General features: G+C 44.5%; 1 protein-coding gene across 2 annotated transcripts; it reads right to left on the bottom strand.

Moving 5' to 3' along the window:
• Nucleotides 1-4: 4 nt before the first annotated feature.
• serbp1a (SERPINE1 mRNA binding protein 1a) lies at nucleotides 5-15,822 on the bottom strand. 2 transcript variants are annotated; one of them, XM_061778878.1, is made up of 9 exons: nucleotides 15,441-15,822; nucleotides 8,854-9,040; nucleotides 8,636-8,776; nucleotides 7,186-7,257; nucleotides 6,439-6,513; nucleotides 6,180-6,351; nucleotides 4,486-4,530; nucleotides 4,199-4,414; nucleotides 5-1,127 (listed from the first exon to the last, which is right to left on the bottom strand). In XM_061778878.1, the coding sequence occupies exons 1-9, from the start codon at nucleotides 15,703-15,705 to the stop codon at nucleotides 1,071-1,073; spliced, it is 1,230 nt and encodes a 409-aa protein (XP_061634862.1). In that variant the 5' UTR covers nucleotides 15,706-15,822; the 3' UTR covers nucleotides 5-1,070. The 2 variants fall into 2 exon arrangements, with proteins under 2 accessions (XP_061634862.1, XP_061634863.1); XM_061778879.1 differs by having other exon boundaries at nucleotides 6,180-6,348; nucleotides 15,441-15,821.
• Between the last annotated feature and the right edge of the window lie 94 nt (nucleotides 15,823-15,916).

Genomic DNA, 15,916 nt, shown 5'->3' with positions numbered 1-15,916 from the left:
CAAATAATTTACCGACCATCTTTATTTACCGACAGAGGTCTCCAATAGCAGGGCAGGAATTCACACATTTGCAGAAGCACGTCAGTTGTTCCACACAATGGACGGCGACTGTTATTTCTTTCAGAGTGATTATGCGGGCGGTGGTGCAGGCCGGAGTGGCCACGGAAAGCATACTGGCCGGCACAGGATAGACTGCAGAGACCGACTGAAATGGAGTGTGTAAACAGTAGCAAGTTGTAGACGCTTGGGACGCTTCCTACCCCTCCTCCCCCCCAAAAAAAACCCATAACCTCAAATGAAGCTGATGAGATGGCTTCAAATGAACCTACTGGACAAAATAAGCCTAATGATTAGTGCTAATTTAGTAATCGGTTGCTTTTTGGGGTCCTTTCCCCCCAAAAGTGACCTAATGTTGCCATACAAAAACAAGCCTCGTCGTCAAAGAGACGTCCTGTTTGCACTGTGGTCAAATACAATCAATTCAAAAGAATTTATGAAAATAGTTTTACAGGCCACTGATCTTAAGAACATCGACCTTCCTGTGTAGAAAATACAAAACAATATCCCAGTGCTGAAGCAGAACAAAGACAAATCTCAATGAGTGCAGCCGTGAACGGCGACCCCACCGCCAAACTGGCAGCGGCGCACACCACGCAAAAGATGAACTGTTTTCCAAATGCGGATTTTTTTTAAAGCAATTACAAAAGATTCTATCAATGGACAAAAGCATAACCTCTGAAAAAAATACTGTATGAAAGCATCCCTGCTACGTTGTTTCCAAGTAAAAAAAACCTCTACCAATAAGCAGCTACCGAGTAGCAAGAAGTCCATTTTCTTTTTTGTGTTTTTTTTTTGTTAATTTGTTTTTTTTGTCCATCTGTTTTGTTTTTCTTGGGTAAAACGCAGTCCTGACGTCGAGTGTCACAGTTCATGACAGTCTCCTCCCGTCGTTTCACTTAGCTGAAGGATCCAGGAACATGCAAGCCTCGTAGTGGAGGTGCTTAGGGGCCGGCGGGGGGGGGGGGGGGCTTCCTGTGCCCCACCCCTTTCCCCCAGTGTGGCCAAGGCTCTCAGGCCAGGGCCGGGAAGGCCTCGGGGTCATCCACATTGGGCACCGACGTGGTCGACTGGAAAGGGGGGCGGAGACACCAGGTTAGAAAACAGGGAAAACATTTTAAAACATAAGTCCAAATTAGACTTTCCACCGATTAGATCGGGCTGATCGCTATCGGCCGATATTTAGCATTTTATGCTGATCGGCTTTGTCATAATTCGCCGATCCGCTCAATTATTACAGTAAGTTTGCACCCATTATTTCTGTCATGTAATGTTGGTTTGACCTGACTGATTAGAATAAACGGTCTGACTAGAGCAGTGATTACCAACCTTTATGGAGCCAAGGAACATATTTTACAATTGAAAAATCTCACGGTACACCAACAAACAAAAATGTCACAAAAAGTGGATACATTTACTTCCTGCCATCTAATAGAAGACCATTCCTTTGTTCTGTCTGTCACTATGCCTCACTGGCATAAATAGAGGAACAAAGATACATTATTTATTGTAAATATATTTTTTTGAGCAAGTACACAAGTATATACAGTAAATGAACAGTCTTTTAAACAGACACGTTCCACCATCTTGTGATCGGATTGGTGATCGGCCCCAAAAATCCTGATCGTATAAAGCCTAGTCGGAATGTCTAAGCGTATAAAACTACACATTTATGGATAATCAAAACCCATCCATCCATCCATCCATCCATTTTCTGAGCCGCTTCTCCTCACTAGGGTCGCGGGCGTGCTGGAGCCTATCCAGCCAATCGCAGAGCACATAGAAACAAACAACCATTCGCACTCACAGTCATGCCTACAGGCAATTTAGAGTCTCCAATTAATGCATGTTTTTGGGATGTGGGAGGAAACCGGAGTGCCCGGAGAAAACCCACGCAGGCACGGGGAGAACATGCAAACTCCACACAGGCGGGGCCGGGGATTGAACCCGGGTCCTCAGAACTGTGAGGCTGACGCTCTAACCAGTCGTCCACCGTGCCGCGATAATCAAAACATTCAATAAAATATTTTAATTGTGGTGGCACCTTGATTCAAGTTGAATTTATTCCCTGACCACCCTCGTAACTCAAATCACTTGTCGCAAATCAACTCTCCCCATTGAAATGAATGAAAATGCCAATATGTTCTTAACACCTCCACCCCAAAAAACAAATGTCCATGTTTTTAATAAATAGAGTGTGTGGTGTAGTACTCGTCGCTCCAACAGCAGGGACTGAGGAGACCTCACCAAAATGGGGTTGAATGATTTTAGGAAAAAAATCAAATTGCAATTTTTCTGCGATTTTTATTTGATTCCCGGTTTTCTTCAAATCAAGCTTCGGTGCAATATTTACCATGTGCAGTAGCTTGCACAAAAAGAAAATAACAGCACCATGTTCAAAACAAAAGCTTTAACTCTAATAATGCAAGGACGCTAAAAGTGCTGTTAGGCAGTTCTTTAAAAAAATTTAAACTGGTTCAATAAAGCAATAACTACCACATCAATTTGAGCGCTTATGTGTAATAGTACATGTACCAAAACCAGTTTTCTTTTACACTAATGTACATGTACCAAAACCCGTATGAAGAAAACATTAAATGGATCAAGTTTTCCCTTGCCCGGACGCAGGTCACCGGGGGCCCCTCTGGAGCCAGGCCTGGAGGTGGGGCTCGAAGGCCAACGACGGGTGGCCGGGCCTGCACCCATGGGGCCCGGCCGAGCACAGCCTGAAAGGGTAACATGGGTCCCTCTTCCCATGAGCTCACCACCTGTGGGAGGGGCCATGGGGGTCGAGTGCTATGTGAGTTGGGCGGTGGCCCAAGGCGGGGACCATGGCGATCAGATACCCGGCTACAGAAACTGGCTCTAGGGACGTGGAATGTGACCTCTCTGGCAGGGAAGGAGCCCGAGCTGGTGTGTGAGGTTGAGAAGTTCAGACTAGATATCGTCGGAGTCCTTAGAGGGGGTGCTGGAGAGCGCTCCTGCTGGGGACTCCATCGTTCTGCTGGGGGACTTCAATGCTCACGTGGGCAATGACAGTGAGACCTGGAAGGGGGTGATTGGGAGGAACGCCCCCCACTCCCGATCAGAACCAGAGTGGTGTTCTGCTATTAGACTTCTATGCTCACCATGGATTGTCCATAGCAAACACCATGTTCAAGCATAAGGGTGTCCACACGTGCACTTGGCACCAGGACAACCTAAGTCGCCGTTCGATGATCGACTTTGTGGTCGTGTCATCGGACTTGCGGCTGCATGTCTTTGACACTCGGGTGAAGAGAGGGGCGAAGCTGTCAAATGATCACCACCTGGTGGTGAGTTGGCTCCAATGGTGGGGGAAGATGCCGGTCCGACGTGGCAGGCCCAAACGTATTGTGAGGGTCTACTGGGAATGTCTGGCAGAATCCCCAGTCAGAATGAGTTTCAACTCCCACCTCCGGCAGAACGTCTCGGGGGTGGCGGGGGACATCGAGTACGAGTGGACTATGTTCCGCGCCTCTATTGCCGAGACGGCCGACCGGAGCTGTGGCCGTAAGGTGGTCGGTTGGTGGACCCGTTGGTGGACACCAACAGTGAGGGATGCCGTCAAGCTGAAGGAGGAGTCCTATTGGGCCTTTTTGGCCTGTGGGACTCCTGAGGCAGATGATGGGTACCGGAAAAAAGCGGAATGCAGCTATTGGTGGTTGCTGAGGCAAAAACTCTCGACCACGGATAAGTGAAAGACAATGGATGGATGGATAGATAATGTACATGTTGATTGTACACACGTGTCATGCTTCGCTGTCACAACGCATTTGCTGCCATGGTCGCGAAGATTAGTTACTTAGAGGAGAGGATCCACACCGCGGAACGATAGTGTTTAGCCCAGCGGACTCAGAGCAATTTAGCTTCGCGCCGCTTAACACCCCCCCCCCCCCGTGCAAGCAGCCAGGAAAGGAGGCCCCTCCCGCAAATATCTGGAAAAACCAGCGTTCAGTGATTTCCGTAACAAATACGGACGTTCCGTTAACATTTGGCACCTCTGTAATGTGTCTTTCAAAGCATTAATCCAAACTGCCTGCCTTTCAAAAGGAATATTGTACTAAAAACGTGATACCAACAAGAAGATACTATTAACACTAAGTATCAGCACTTGGTTTACCTTCTCTGGCCTTCCTCCACCTCCACGCGTCGTCCTGGGAGCTTCACCACCGCGTTCACCAGGGGGTGGGCCGCCACGGCCACGTCCGCCCCGCCCGCCGCCACCACCGCGTGGCCCGCCGCGTCCGCGGCCCGGGCGCCCTAAATCTCCGAAGTTGATTTCCAGCTGGGACGTGATGTCGTTGGCCGGCTTGCGGAAGTGGGGCTCTTCTTCCATCTTAAAAGACGAGGGACACAAGAAATCACTCGCGTATTTCTATTGCTTTGTTGGAACATGTCGTAGCTCACCTTAGGCTCAAACGGCTCTGGATCTATCAGCTCATCCTTTTTACCCTGCAAGAGTGAGGAAGGTGCAATCAGTTAGATGTTATGAAATGTCCCTCCAAGACAAGGTTTCCTTAAGATCCAAATTAGAACTTGAAATGATTTGAAATAGTCACAAAAAAAAAGAAATAAATAAAAAAAAAAGCATCAAGCCTTGGGACAGTGTGTTCATGAGAACATTTAACACGCTTGTTCTGCGGTTGGGTTTCTTTTTGTCAGGAAGTACAACAGTATGTATGGTATGGGCGGCACGGTGGGCGACTGGTTAGAGCGTCTGCCTCACAGTTCTGAGGACTGGGGTTCAATCCCCGGCCCCGCCTGTGTGGAGTTTGCATGTTCTCCCCGTGCCTGCGTGGGTTTTCTCCGGGCAGTCCGGTTTCCTCCCACATTCCAAAAACATGCCTGGTAATTTAATGGAGTGAATGTGAGTGCGAATTTTTTGTTTATATGTGCCCTGTGATTGGCTGGGAACCAGTTCAGGGTGTACCCCGCCTCCTGCCCGATGATAGCTGGGATAGGCTCCAGCACACCGGCGACCCTAGTGAGGATAATCGGCTCAGAAAATGGATGATGGATAATTCCCGCCATTTTTCAAAATAACCCCCCCCCCTCAGTACCAGTCATTTTTCATCAGCCAATCTTTCAAGGCACACAGAATAGTGTGTTCAATGGCTATACAAACATGGCACCCACCCCAAAAAAAGATTAGAGTTCCATCTTTCAAAAAAAAGTTTGTTTGTACCTTTTTCCATTTTTTTTGTAATTTGCAGGAGAATATAGGTAAATAATCCCTAAATTGTATGAGGCACTGCTGCCATCTAGTGTCCGTTTTTATGGGGATTAAAATTGCTCTCAGGCCTAATCCTATGATGAGGAGTGACGTCAGCCCCCTTCTTGGAGCCTGTGGCGCACAAAAACGTCAAAGACATGTACAGTACAAGTAATACCTTCTAATATCACCAGATTTAAGAAAGCCAAATGTACGACTTGTACAGCAAGTATCGCTGATACAATACTTGAAAGCCCGGACAGCATTTGGGCGAAGTTTAAAGGGAACAAAATGATACTGGCCGGCACAGTGGGCGACTGGTTAGCACATCTGCCTCACAGTTCTGAGGACCGGGGTACAAATCCCAGCCACGCCTGTGTGGAGTTTGCATGTTCTCCCCGTGCCTGCGTGGGTTTTCTCCGGGCACTCCAGTTTCCTCCCACATCTCAAAAACATGCATGGTAGGTGGATTGAGGACTCTAAATTGCCCTTGGGTGTGAATGGGTGCGCAAATGGTTGTTTGTTTATATGGGGTCCGCCTGGGTGACTTTTGTGGGTCGTATTTTCACAAGGATGCGTACAATTTTCTTCAAGTGTTCAAAGTTTGACACCGTACTCCAATCAAATTAGATGGCGTAGGCAAAAAAGCTTGACAGGTTAGCATTGCCCATCTGTAAAATAAACCTGCTTCCAATTCGGGCTCATTTGGGCAAGTTCTGTAGTAGGCGTTTGCCAGTACGATCCCCAGAATTCACAAAATGTTCAGTCATGTGTTTGTTTTACAAACATTAACTCAGCGCCTCCTCTAAATTCGAGTGTGCAGGTGAGTGTTTGAACAAGCTTACTCGTTCTTGTGACATTAAAAAGGCAGAACTGCACGAAAACTCACGGCGGCTTTGGATTTGTGCAGCACGAATCCTTTGTTCCAGTCCGCACCCTCATTGGCCTTGCGGATGTTGAACTCCACCTTGGCGCGCTCTTTGTCCTGCATGGCCTTCCACTCGTCTAGGGTCATCTCTTTGGGGCCTTCCTCCTTCACCTCTTCCACCTCATTCTCCCTTCAACAAAAACACGAGAGGCGCATCGCACCGTGAGTGCCCTCCATAGCGGTTGAAGCAGTTTTAGCGTGAAGGAGAAGATCAAGTTACTTGTTTTCAGAGTCGGCAGGTGGATGCTCCTCGCCTTCAGTGTTCTCCTCGGTGACATTTGACTGGTCGAGTTCACTGTGCCGGAGAAAGCAAACCAAAAACTCAAACATTACAAAAGCTGAACAAGTTTGGAGCTCAGACAAAATGTTCTGGGAAAATATGGATTTCAATGTTGTATGTGTTTCTTGTAATATGATGTTCCTTCATGCACTTCTCGGTGGTCAAGTGTGGACGTCCCTGACATAAAGGATTAACCAACAAGTGTTTTCATTTTCATTTTCTTCCTACAAAGGGACGAGCAACTATTAATTGCCGCAATAGCTATAAAACACAACTCGGTGGCAGTAGCACTCTGCCAACCAGACTTCCCACTCCTCTGTATAACCTTTCCAAGAATGTTTAAATATGACTTCAAATTTTTCCTGAACAGTGAAAAGGTATTAGTATTGCTGGAACATATTGATTCAGTTTACTATAATTCCGAAAGGGAAAATCAATTTGAGAACAACTTTGAAGTCAATAATGCTTCCTGTCTTTAGGTCCACCATCTTTGTCCCCATGTTAGCACAATAAAGATATTATGTAGTTTGGCATTGTTTTCCCTTCATCACATAACTTCTCCTTCACAAACTGTGCTGTGAGCTCTGAGTGTAAAATTTGCAGGCTTGCAAGTAAATCGGTTAACATTTTTGGTCCGTGTGTGACGCGTGCTCATCATGCAAATTTATTTGGGAGCGGGGGACTTACTTGAGTTCATCCTTTACTGTGCCCCAGTTGTGAGATCCACTTCCACCTCGCTTCTCTTCGCCTTTTAGACCACTGGAAAAAAACTTTGTTTTAGCCATCATCTCAACAGGGCAAACATTGTAGCATGCACGTTAGTACCTGGCAGGCAACAGGATTGTCTACAAAGATGATTAGGGATGGGTATTTGCATCTTCTGCGAAATATGCTATAGAATTTTCAGTATGCTTAAAAATGAACCGAGAATGCTATTTGGGCATTTTAACTATCCTTTGGCCATCGCCATTGCACCAAATTGGGGGGGATACGAACCGACGAGCCTCCGGTTGCAGGGGCGAATCTTACTCTCTTGCGCCACGCCGCCCATGAACCTTTCAAATTAACTGCTTTTTTACAAGCAGCACGGTAACCAACTAGTTAGCACATTTGCCTCACAGTTCTGAGGACCCGGGTTCAAATCCAGCCTCGTCTGTGTGCAGTTTGCATGTTCTCCACATGCCTGCGTGGGTATTCTCCGGGTTTTCAATCTTCCTGCAATACCGTGAGCTTTCAGACAATACCGCAATAATTGGCATACCATGAGAGTAATACTGTGATAAAATCTAACAGTGACAGATATCAAAGATTTGAGTGCACTTGACTGAATTGTGCAGGATGAAGTTTGCCACAGGCAAGCAAAATTTTTAGAGCAAGTGCCCTAACAAGTTGCCTTTAAGCCCTGATAACCTTTGAGGGAAATTTGTTAATAAGCAGCCTAAGTTATTATTATTTCTATTAAAAAGTCCAACATATATGGTATTTTGTGTTTGAGAACATCTCTCGCAAACCACATTTGTGCTTTTCCAATTAATATTTATTTTTGTTTTCAAAGACAAGGTAACAACCTCTTGTTTTCATTTTATAAGAGAAGGCAATCATTTTTGGTTTTCAATTTTGTCAATAAAACACCTGGAAAGGATTTTACATTTAAAGTACTGTTGTGGGAGTCTTTATTGAATTGAAACACTATTGTTTAGAAGTAGTGTGGAGTTTGCATGTTCTTCCTGTGCCTGCGTGGGTTTTCTCTGGGCACTCCAGTTTCCTCCCACGTCCCAAAAACATGCATGCTCTGTTAATTGACAACTCTAAATTGCCCGTAGGTGTGAATGTGAGTGCGAATGGTTGTTTGTTTGTATGTGCCCTGCGATTGGCTGGCAACCAGTTCAGGGTGTACCCCGCCTCCTGCCCGATGATAGCTGGGATAGGCTCCAGCATGCCCACGACCCTAGTGATGAGAAGCGGCTCAGAAAATGGATGGATGGATGGATGTTGAGAAGTATTGGTTTACATGAAGACCAACTCAAAGCCCAGTAATCTCTGGAATAAAACTAGCCATACAAATACATAAATTACATGAGACCGGGATTACACATGAAAGACTTTTATTGGAGCGCAGAAGTTGAAATGTACTTACGATCGGTCACTGCCACTGTGTCTGTCAAATTCCCGTTTTCCTCTTGAGTCAAAGCCGTCGCTGCGACCCATGCCGCGCCCTCTGCCTCCGCGGAAGCCCCTGCCGCCACCGCGACCCCTCATCGGCCTGTCGCCAACAGGCCTGAAGGGCGGCAACAACAACAATCACGGACTGTCGGCTCGTCTAGTCGCGTTGTCCGATGAGGATTCAAAACTCACTTCTCCACGGAGAATTCGCCTCCCTCTGGCTTCTCGCCAGGCTCGCCGGGGGGCCTCTCGAAGCGGCGGGGTGGCCGCCTGTCCACCGGCCGTCTGTCTGCGGGTGGGCGTCCCTCTCCCTGCTGGGCGCCCTGGGGTCTCGGGCCTTCGCCCTCCGGCTTGCGGCCCATTCTCCTCATGCCGACGCCTACGGGATGACACATTGTCGACTATAAATGTAGAAACTACTAAATAGAATGGAATCTCCACAACCGAAAACCCCCAAAAGGCAAGCTATTACGATTTTTGGGGGGAGGTGGGGGGATTATGCCTCACAATGAATTGGGACAAAATTCACATAAACGTCTCACAGTATCACAAACACTAACCTTGTGCCTGATCGGTGGGTAGGGAAAGGTATCAGTGTTTTATAGCATTTGTTACCATCCATTAGAAAAATAAATAAATCATATTTTTTTTTAAATCAATAAAAAAATAAAAATCACTGGTGCCGCGTGAAGTTGCTTTTTGTGCCAAAATGCTGAGTTCCACTGCGTACCCTTCAAAATAAAAGGCTACAAGCTTAAAACAAGAAGTCAAGTTAAAACTTGCACATATAAACCATTTGACATGATGAAACAGAATACAGGGGCAGCTATATATAGCATTGTTAAACTAACAATGCTGTCAGTAAAGTCAACTCTCAGTCAACTGGGTGAGTGAATCCCGTTTTTTACGATCATTGTGCTTCAATCTTGTCAACTCAAATGCGACCGGATACACTCGTTAGTGTGGCGACGACAACAAGAGTGGCTCGCACCGACTGTATTAGAAGGACAAAATGGAAAAACGTGGGTTGGTGCTCACCGGTGCTCAGGACAGGAGATGATGTTCGTTTAAGGCTTGCTTGAGTTATGTTCACTTATTTTTAATACGATGCGGCTCGCAAGCAGGCAACAAAAACGTTATGTAGCCTAGCAAGCTAGTGCTAGCACTAACGGTTTTGTACGTAAACATGCCGCCGTTCTGTCGAATCATGTGCTAAAGTTTCGGTGTGGGTGAAGTAATTTTATTACAGTAAGTTAGCACCCATTATTTCTGTCATTTTGTAATTTTGGTTTGAACTGACTGATTAGAATACACAATCTGACTAGAGCAGTGATTACCAACCTTTATGGAGCCAAGGAAACATATTTTATAATTGAAAAATCTCACGGCACACCAACAAACAAAAATGTCGCAAAACGTGGATACATTAATTACTGTATGTACTTCCTGCCATCTAATAGAAGACCATTCATTTGTTCTTGCTGTCACTATTCCTCACCGGCATAAATAGATGAACAAAGATGCATTATTTATTGTGAATATAATTTTTAGAGCAATTAAGTACACAAGTATATACAGTCAATGAACAGGCCTTTTAAATAGACACATCGCTCCATCTTGTGATCGTTTTTTTAAACTCTGTGATCAGCCCCAAAATCCCTGACCGTGTAAAGCCTATTTATAAAGAACCTTGAGTCAAATGTTCATTTTAGTCTTTGCTGCAGGCTGCTAAGAAAATAGATGTTCATAATTTGGACACCCTTTATATAAGCCATGCAACCTTTTTTGACCCAGCCCCTAAAAGAATCGGAATCGAGCGTCGTTTGGAACCGAAATCGAACTAAGGAACAGGAATCTAAACCAGAATCGGTCAAATTCAAACGATGTCCAACCCTAGTAAAGAGCAGAATTTATGGTTACAATCAATCACAGCAAAAAAATTAAAAAACAGCATGAAGGACAAAAGCAGCCACAGACCATCACACTACCACCACGTTTGACCAGTTTTCGGAAATGCTGTTATATTTCTGGCTGATGTAACCAGACAGACACCTCCCAAAAAGTTCAACTTTCGTATCGTCAGGCCATAGAATATTGTCCTTTAAGTGTTAAGAATTATTCAGATGGGTATTTTTGGGGGGGAAAGCAGGCCTTTATGTTCTTTTTTTTCAGTAGTGATTTTGGCCCTGGAACTCTGCCATGGGTGCCATTTTTGCCAAGTCTCTTCCTTGTTGTTGAGTCATGAACACAATCCTTAACTGAGGCAAAGGAGGCCTGCAATTCTTCAGATGTTGTATTGGGTTCATTTGTAACCTCCTAGACGAGATGTCACTCAGCTCTTGGCGTCATTTATGTGGGTGTCACCGTGGTTTGCTGGAATCCTAAAGATTTAGAACTGGCTTTGTAACCCTCTGCAGACTGATATATGTCAATTGATTTCTCCTCTGTTCTTGAATTTCGTTGGATCGTGGCATTTTGTTGCAGCTTTTTGGAGATCTTTTGGCCATTTTATCTGACAGGTTCTACTTAAGTGATTTCTTGACTGAGAAGGTCTGGAGGTAATCAGGCTGGATGTGGTTATTGAAAACGAATTCAGCTTTCCAAAAAATGTTATCAGCCACAGTTAATTCATGATTTAACAATGATTTTTCACACATGACCAGGTAGCCTTGAATAGTTTTTTTCCCTTAATAATTAATCGTTAAAAAACTATTTGTTTACATGAGTTATCTTTGTCTAATAGTTACATTTTTTTGCTGATCTTAAATATTAACGTGGGGTTAACTATGCAAAAAAAGAATTTGAGAAGGGGACAAATACTTCACGGCACTGTACATGTGCACTATATAATCAAAACAACCGTGTGACATGCACACATCAACATAAAAGTCAAGTCTTTTATCAAGATGGAGGTCAGTCATCTATTTAGCGTAGTAGTTGGAATTGTGTTTACACTTGTATTAGAGCAACAGCTTGATTAAAACAACTTACAAGTAGTTAAAAACAAGATCTTCATTGCAAACAAGCTCTGGTTGGAAGCCGCCACATTTACATCCTTTAACTATGACTTCACCACACATTTATGGCGAGACCGAGCATGTGCAGACAGAGCCCAGCCCAACACAATTACATGGCGAAAATTTACTTCTGATCGGTTTGGCAAAAGGAAATATTCTACCCCTGTAAAACCGAATGACATTCCAGTCGGATTCCGACTGTTTATTCTGATTGAGATGTTTATATGGAGCACTTTCATTTGGTTCGGGCTTCTAACCCCATTCTAATCATCTGTCTTACGTGCTTTGCCGCTATCTTGTGGCAAAAAAAACCCTTTAGGGGGGTGTCAATTATTCAGAACCCCGATTTAAGAACACCTCTATGTTTAAACTATTTCATTTACGAACCAAAGACCTGACCTAAAAATATTGCCCGATGTTCTACCTTCAAAGTGCGTTTCATTTATCCATTTTGTGGCGGGCAGTAGAGAAGTGGATCACTCTCAGCCACTGCAGCGTTGTGGTCGGTCACTACTTTGCTTAGTGTGTCGTCGTGTGCCTTTTAAGTGTTTCTCCTTTATTTTCACATTTTGTTAGCTTAATATATGGGTCCAAGAACAACAACAGACAACCTTGGCAAGAGGGAGGGACTCACTGTGGACTTAAAAAAGACAGGAGCATATCAACGGCGGATGCATTGCAAAGCTTGCACACAAGTACAGCACAGTAGGGAAGAAACAAGTCCACAGTTGCCACTATTGTGGGAAATTTTTTTTGTTGCTGCTGACATAGCCAAGGGGGTGAAGTATATTCAAAGGATCACTTGAAACTTCTGGACGAAGTCCAAAAGCTATTGCTCGTTTGGATAAAATGAAAAACACCTAACGAGTGATAAGATTTCTGAGACTATATTTTACGAGGAGGCAAGGCAAGCCAAGACATCAAGGTAAAGTAGATTTTATTTTTTATTCTCCATAATTGTAGACACTTTGTTGTTAAAGTTGGGTGATTTGTGATTTCCAACTTGCTGCGAACACACCAGAGTGACTCTTGACACTGGGTGCATGTCAGCAGGGCAGCTGCATTTGAATGAGGAGGAACTTGTTTATCAGAGATTTTTTATCAGTCACCCCCTGTCATGTTCGATATACGGTACTGTATAACTTTATATTAGCAACATGACAAGTGACCGCCATCTTTGTGGAATTTTCATGGACTAAGCACTTAATATGCAAAATCCTCAATAAAAAAAGATTTATGAAATACATGACCTGTTCTAGTCCCTACACTGCTATTCCACTTGCGTAAAGTCGAGTTTTAGGTCAAGTGATTCTATTTCAAACGTCACAGTATTTTGACACGTTGACACCTCGGAGGTTCAGCCCATACGACCAATTGGTGGATATTTTTAACTGAAACTTGTCATCATATCGGAGAAAGGGTTCCCCAAGTAGCAGACAAAATGAATCGTGGTGGTGGTCACTGGTGCTCGGGAGTAGACGAATGTTCAAGGATTGCTTGAGACATGTTCACATACTTTTAATACGATACAGTTCGCAAGCAGGCAACAAAACATTATGTAGCCTAGCAAGATAGTGTTAGCACTAACGGTTGTATGTAAACATGCCGGCGTTCTGTCAAATCATGCTCTAAAGTTTGTGTGTGAACTAATTAAATTACAATAAAGTAATTTAATTACAATAAAGTAATTTAATTACAATAAAGTAATTTAATTACAGTAAGTTAGCACCCATTATTTCTGTCATGTTGTAATGTTGGTTTGAACTGACTGATTAGAATGCATGACCTGACGATAATATTTTGAAGATACTCAGTATACAGTACACAAGTATATACCGTAAATGAACAAGTCAGTTAAATACACATTGCTCCATCTTGTGATCTGATCGGTTATCTTTTTTTTTAACTCGCTGATTGGTGATCGGCTACAAAAATCCTGATTGTCTGAAGCCTAATTTTAATCTAATTTGAGGGCTTTTTTTTATGTGATTTTCTTAAATCAATATCACACAAAAACGTTCCCAAAAAAGGCAATTTTTCCCAGCACAAAAAACTACATTTCTCTGGAACCCATTATCCGATTTTCAAACTTCTTGCTGCATTATACAATACAAGGGTTGAAGTAGCCATTCCGACCAGACCCCGCCTTTTGACACTTGCGTTTTTTGGTTTTTTTTGCAACTCTTGTCACATTCCTATTTATCTTGTGTTCAAATTGTGAAAACATACTAAAATAGGGACTTTTGTCAAAGCTGGAACCAATTGTCCATGTTTACATTATTTCTTATGGGAAAATTATGTTCAATTACAAACCCTGTCCAAGAACAAATTAAGTTTGCAAATTGGGGTTTCTGAGCCAGAACTCAGTCTCCACCTACTACAAATACCCTGAGGTCACTGTAATTAAATTTCTGTTATGTAATTTAAATGCATATTTAGTGTACTGAAATGGTCGGACAGGAAAAAGGTTCCCCAAATCTCCCCATTAAAGAGATTCAAAGTTTGAGTAGTTTTACTCTGTTTTATTATACTGTGGATTAAACCACGTGCACAACAGGATTCTTTTCTGAAACGTATAAGACTTAAATGATCCTTGATTAGAAAGAGAGCCCTCACCCTTGCTGCACAGTGGAAGGTTTAAATCACAGCAAAGCTTCAAGCCCAGGTTGGATTAATTCACTTGACTATCATTTCCGCGGCATGAGTTTGGACAATTGAGGGTAATTCTCCACTAGATTGACAGCAGTGTCAATCATTAGCTGAGGCAGCAGTGGATGAATGGTTTGGAATGAGGGCTGTGACTGCCCCGGGTTTGAACCTCCCTTGTCCGCCCAACCTGCATTAAGCAAAGCCTTTGAGCAAAGCATCTCGCACACCGTGTGCGAGCTTAGTGTTGCTCATATTGTGCATACATATATACATAAATGTCTTGGACACCATGTGGCTCCACCGTGTTACCACCACCATCCTCATCATGATCGTGGCACATGGCCGCAATGTAGTGTGTGTCGTAGCCCAACACATGGCCGAGACATTGCTTCACTCGCCTTGTATACCGAAATAGAACCATCTAGCAGCTGGGTGCAGCACACAGGGAGCACCTGTCTCATCATCTCTCCAGCAACTAGATCACTTGACCCCACACTCGTACAAACACATGCTGATCATGGCCAACTGTGAGCAAGCACTTACATCCAACTGGGCCTTTTTTTTTTTTCTTTTTTTTTTTTAAATGGACCTTTTCTGTGTGTGTTTACTTGGGAATAACAATTAGCATCATGCTAGTGGGAAAGCAAGGAAGTGATGATGCTTGGGAGAAGCATGTGCGCGCCTATTTATTGACTGTTGACAATGCGCACACGTTGCACGTAGTTTGCTTCATTTAACATGGCGATAAATCTAATTTGACTACTATATTGTTTTTATCGCGCAGTGTATTTGGTTGTAAAATATGACCATAAACGGGTATTCCACCGTCACATTCACACAGGGCCTAACCATCATTGAGGGCCTCGAGCCAAAAGTACGGTCTTCTGACTGGTCATTCACCGTGTTATTTGGCGAGATTAGCCATGTTTATTCGGGTTGTCACTGTGCCATAAAGGTGGCCAAGACGAGAGCGAAAGCGAGCAGCCACGCGGGTTTCGCGTCACGGCAGCTTTATGCACCTTGCTCCAATTTAGCTCGTCGTGTTAGCTTGCCCCAACATCCTCTCGGCTTGTACTACAAGGAGCCGGCTCGAAAAGCAGAAAACGTGCTCACCATCTTTCTTGAGCGGGACGGGAGCCTGGGGCTCCGCCTTTTTGTCAGTCAGCGGAGTCTTTCTGTCTTTTTGGGACTCCTTTTTGGGCTGTTTGGCCGCTTGGGCTGCAGACTTGGCGGCCCCAGGAGCGGCAGCCTCCTTTTTCTTCTTCGACTCCGCCTGAGCCTGCTTCATCAGCTCAAACGGGTCCGATTCATCGTCCAATAGTTGGTCGTACCGATTGGTTACGGCGATACCAAAACCTTCTTGCATTTGTCCGGGCATGATGGCGCCCCTTCAGCAGGATTTTCCTCCGATTCTACGAGGTTTGGTGCGAACACTTCGCTAGGTGAAGCCACAAGATGGCTGGGGAAAGGAGCTTCTTCTCTTCCGGCGCGATAGACATACGGGACCTCGTTGGAGGCGCGGGTGGGGCGTGTAGTCCGTTGGGGGCGCCGAGCAATGGCGGTTACGCCCGTAAAAACTACATGACCCA

This window comes from Phyllopteryx taeniolatus, chromosome 7, assembly GCF_024500385.1.
Source record: "Phyllopteryx taeniolatus isolate TA_2022b chromosome 7, UOR_Ptae_1.2, whole genome shotgun sequence".
NCBI classification, from domain to species: Eukaryota; Metazoa; Chordata; class Actinopteri; order Syngnathiformes; family Syngnathidae; genus Phyllopteryx; species Phyllopteryx taeniolatus.
The sequence above is the reverse complement of the archived record's forward strand: the minus strand, read 5'-3'. Positions and strand labels throughout refer to the sequence as shown.

What these genes read in the sequence shown, in the direction of transcription:
- serbp1a (XM_061778878.1), bottom strand. Translation starts at nt 15,705, where the DNA reads ATGCCCGGACAAATGCAAGAAGGTTTTGGTATCGCCGTAACCAATCGG. An exon ending in CGTCCCGCTCAAGAAAGATG is followed by an intron (nt 9,041 to 15,440) that starts GTGAGCACGTTT and finishes GTCATCCCGTAG; the next exon opens with GCGTCGGCATGAGGAGAATG. An exon ending in TGCACAAATCCAAAGCCGCC is followed by an intron (nt 4,531 to 6,179) that starts GTGAGTTTTCGT and finishes TCACTCTTGCAG; the next exon opens with GGTAAAAAGGATGAGCTGAT.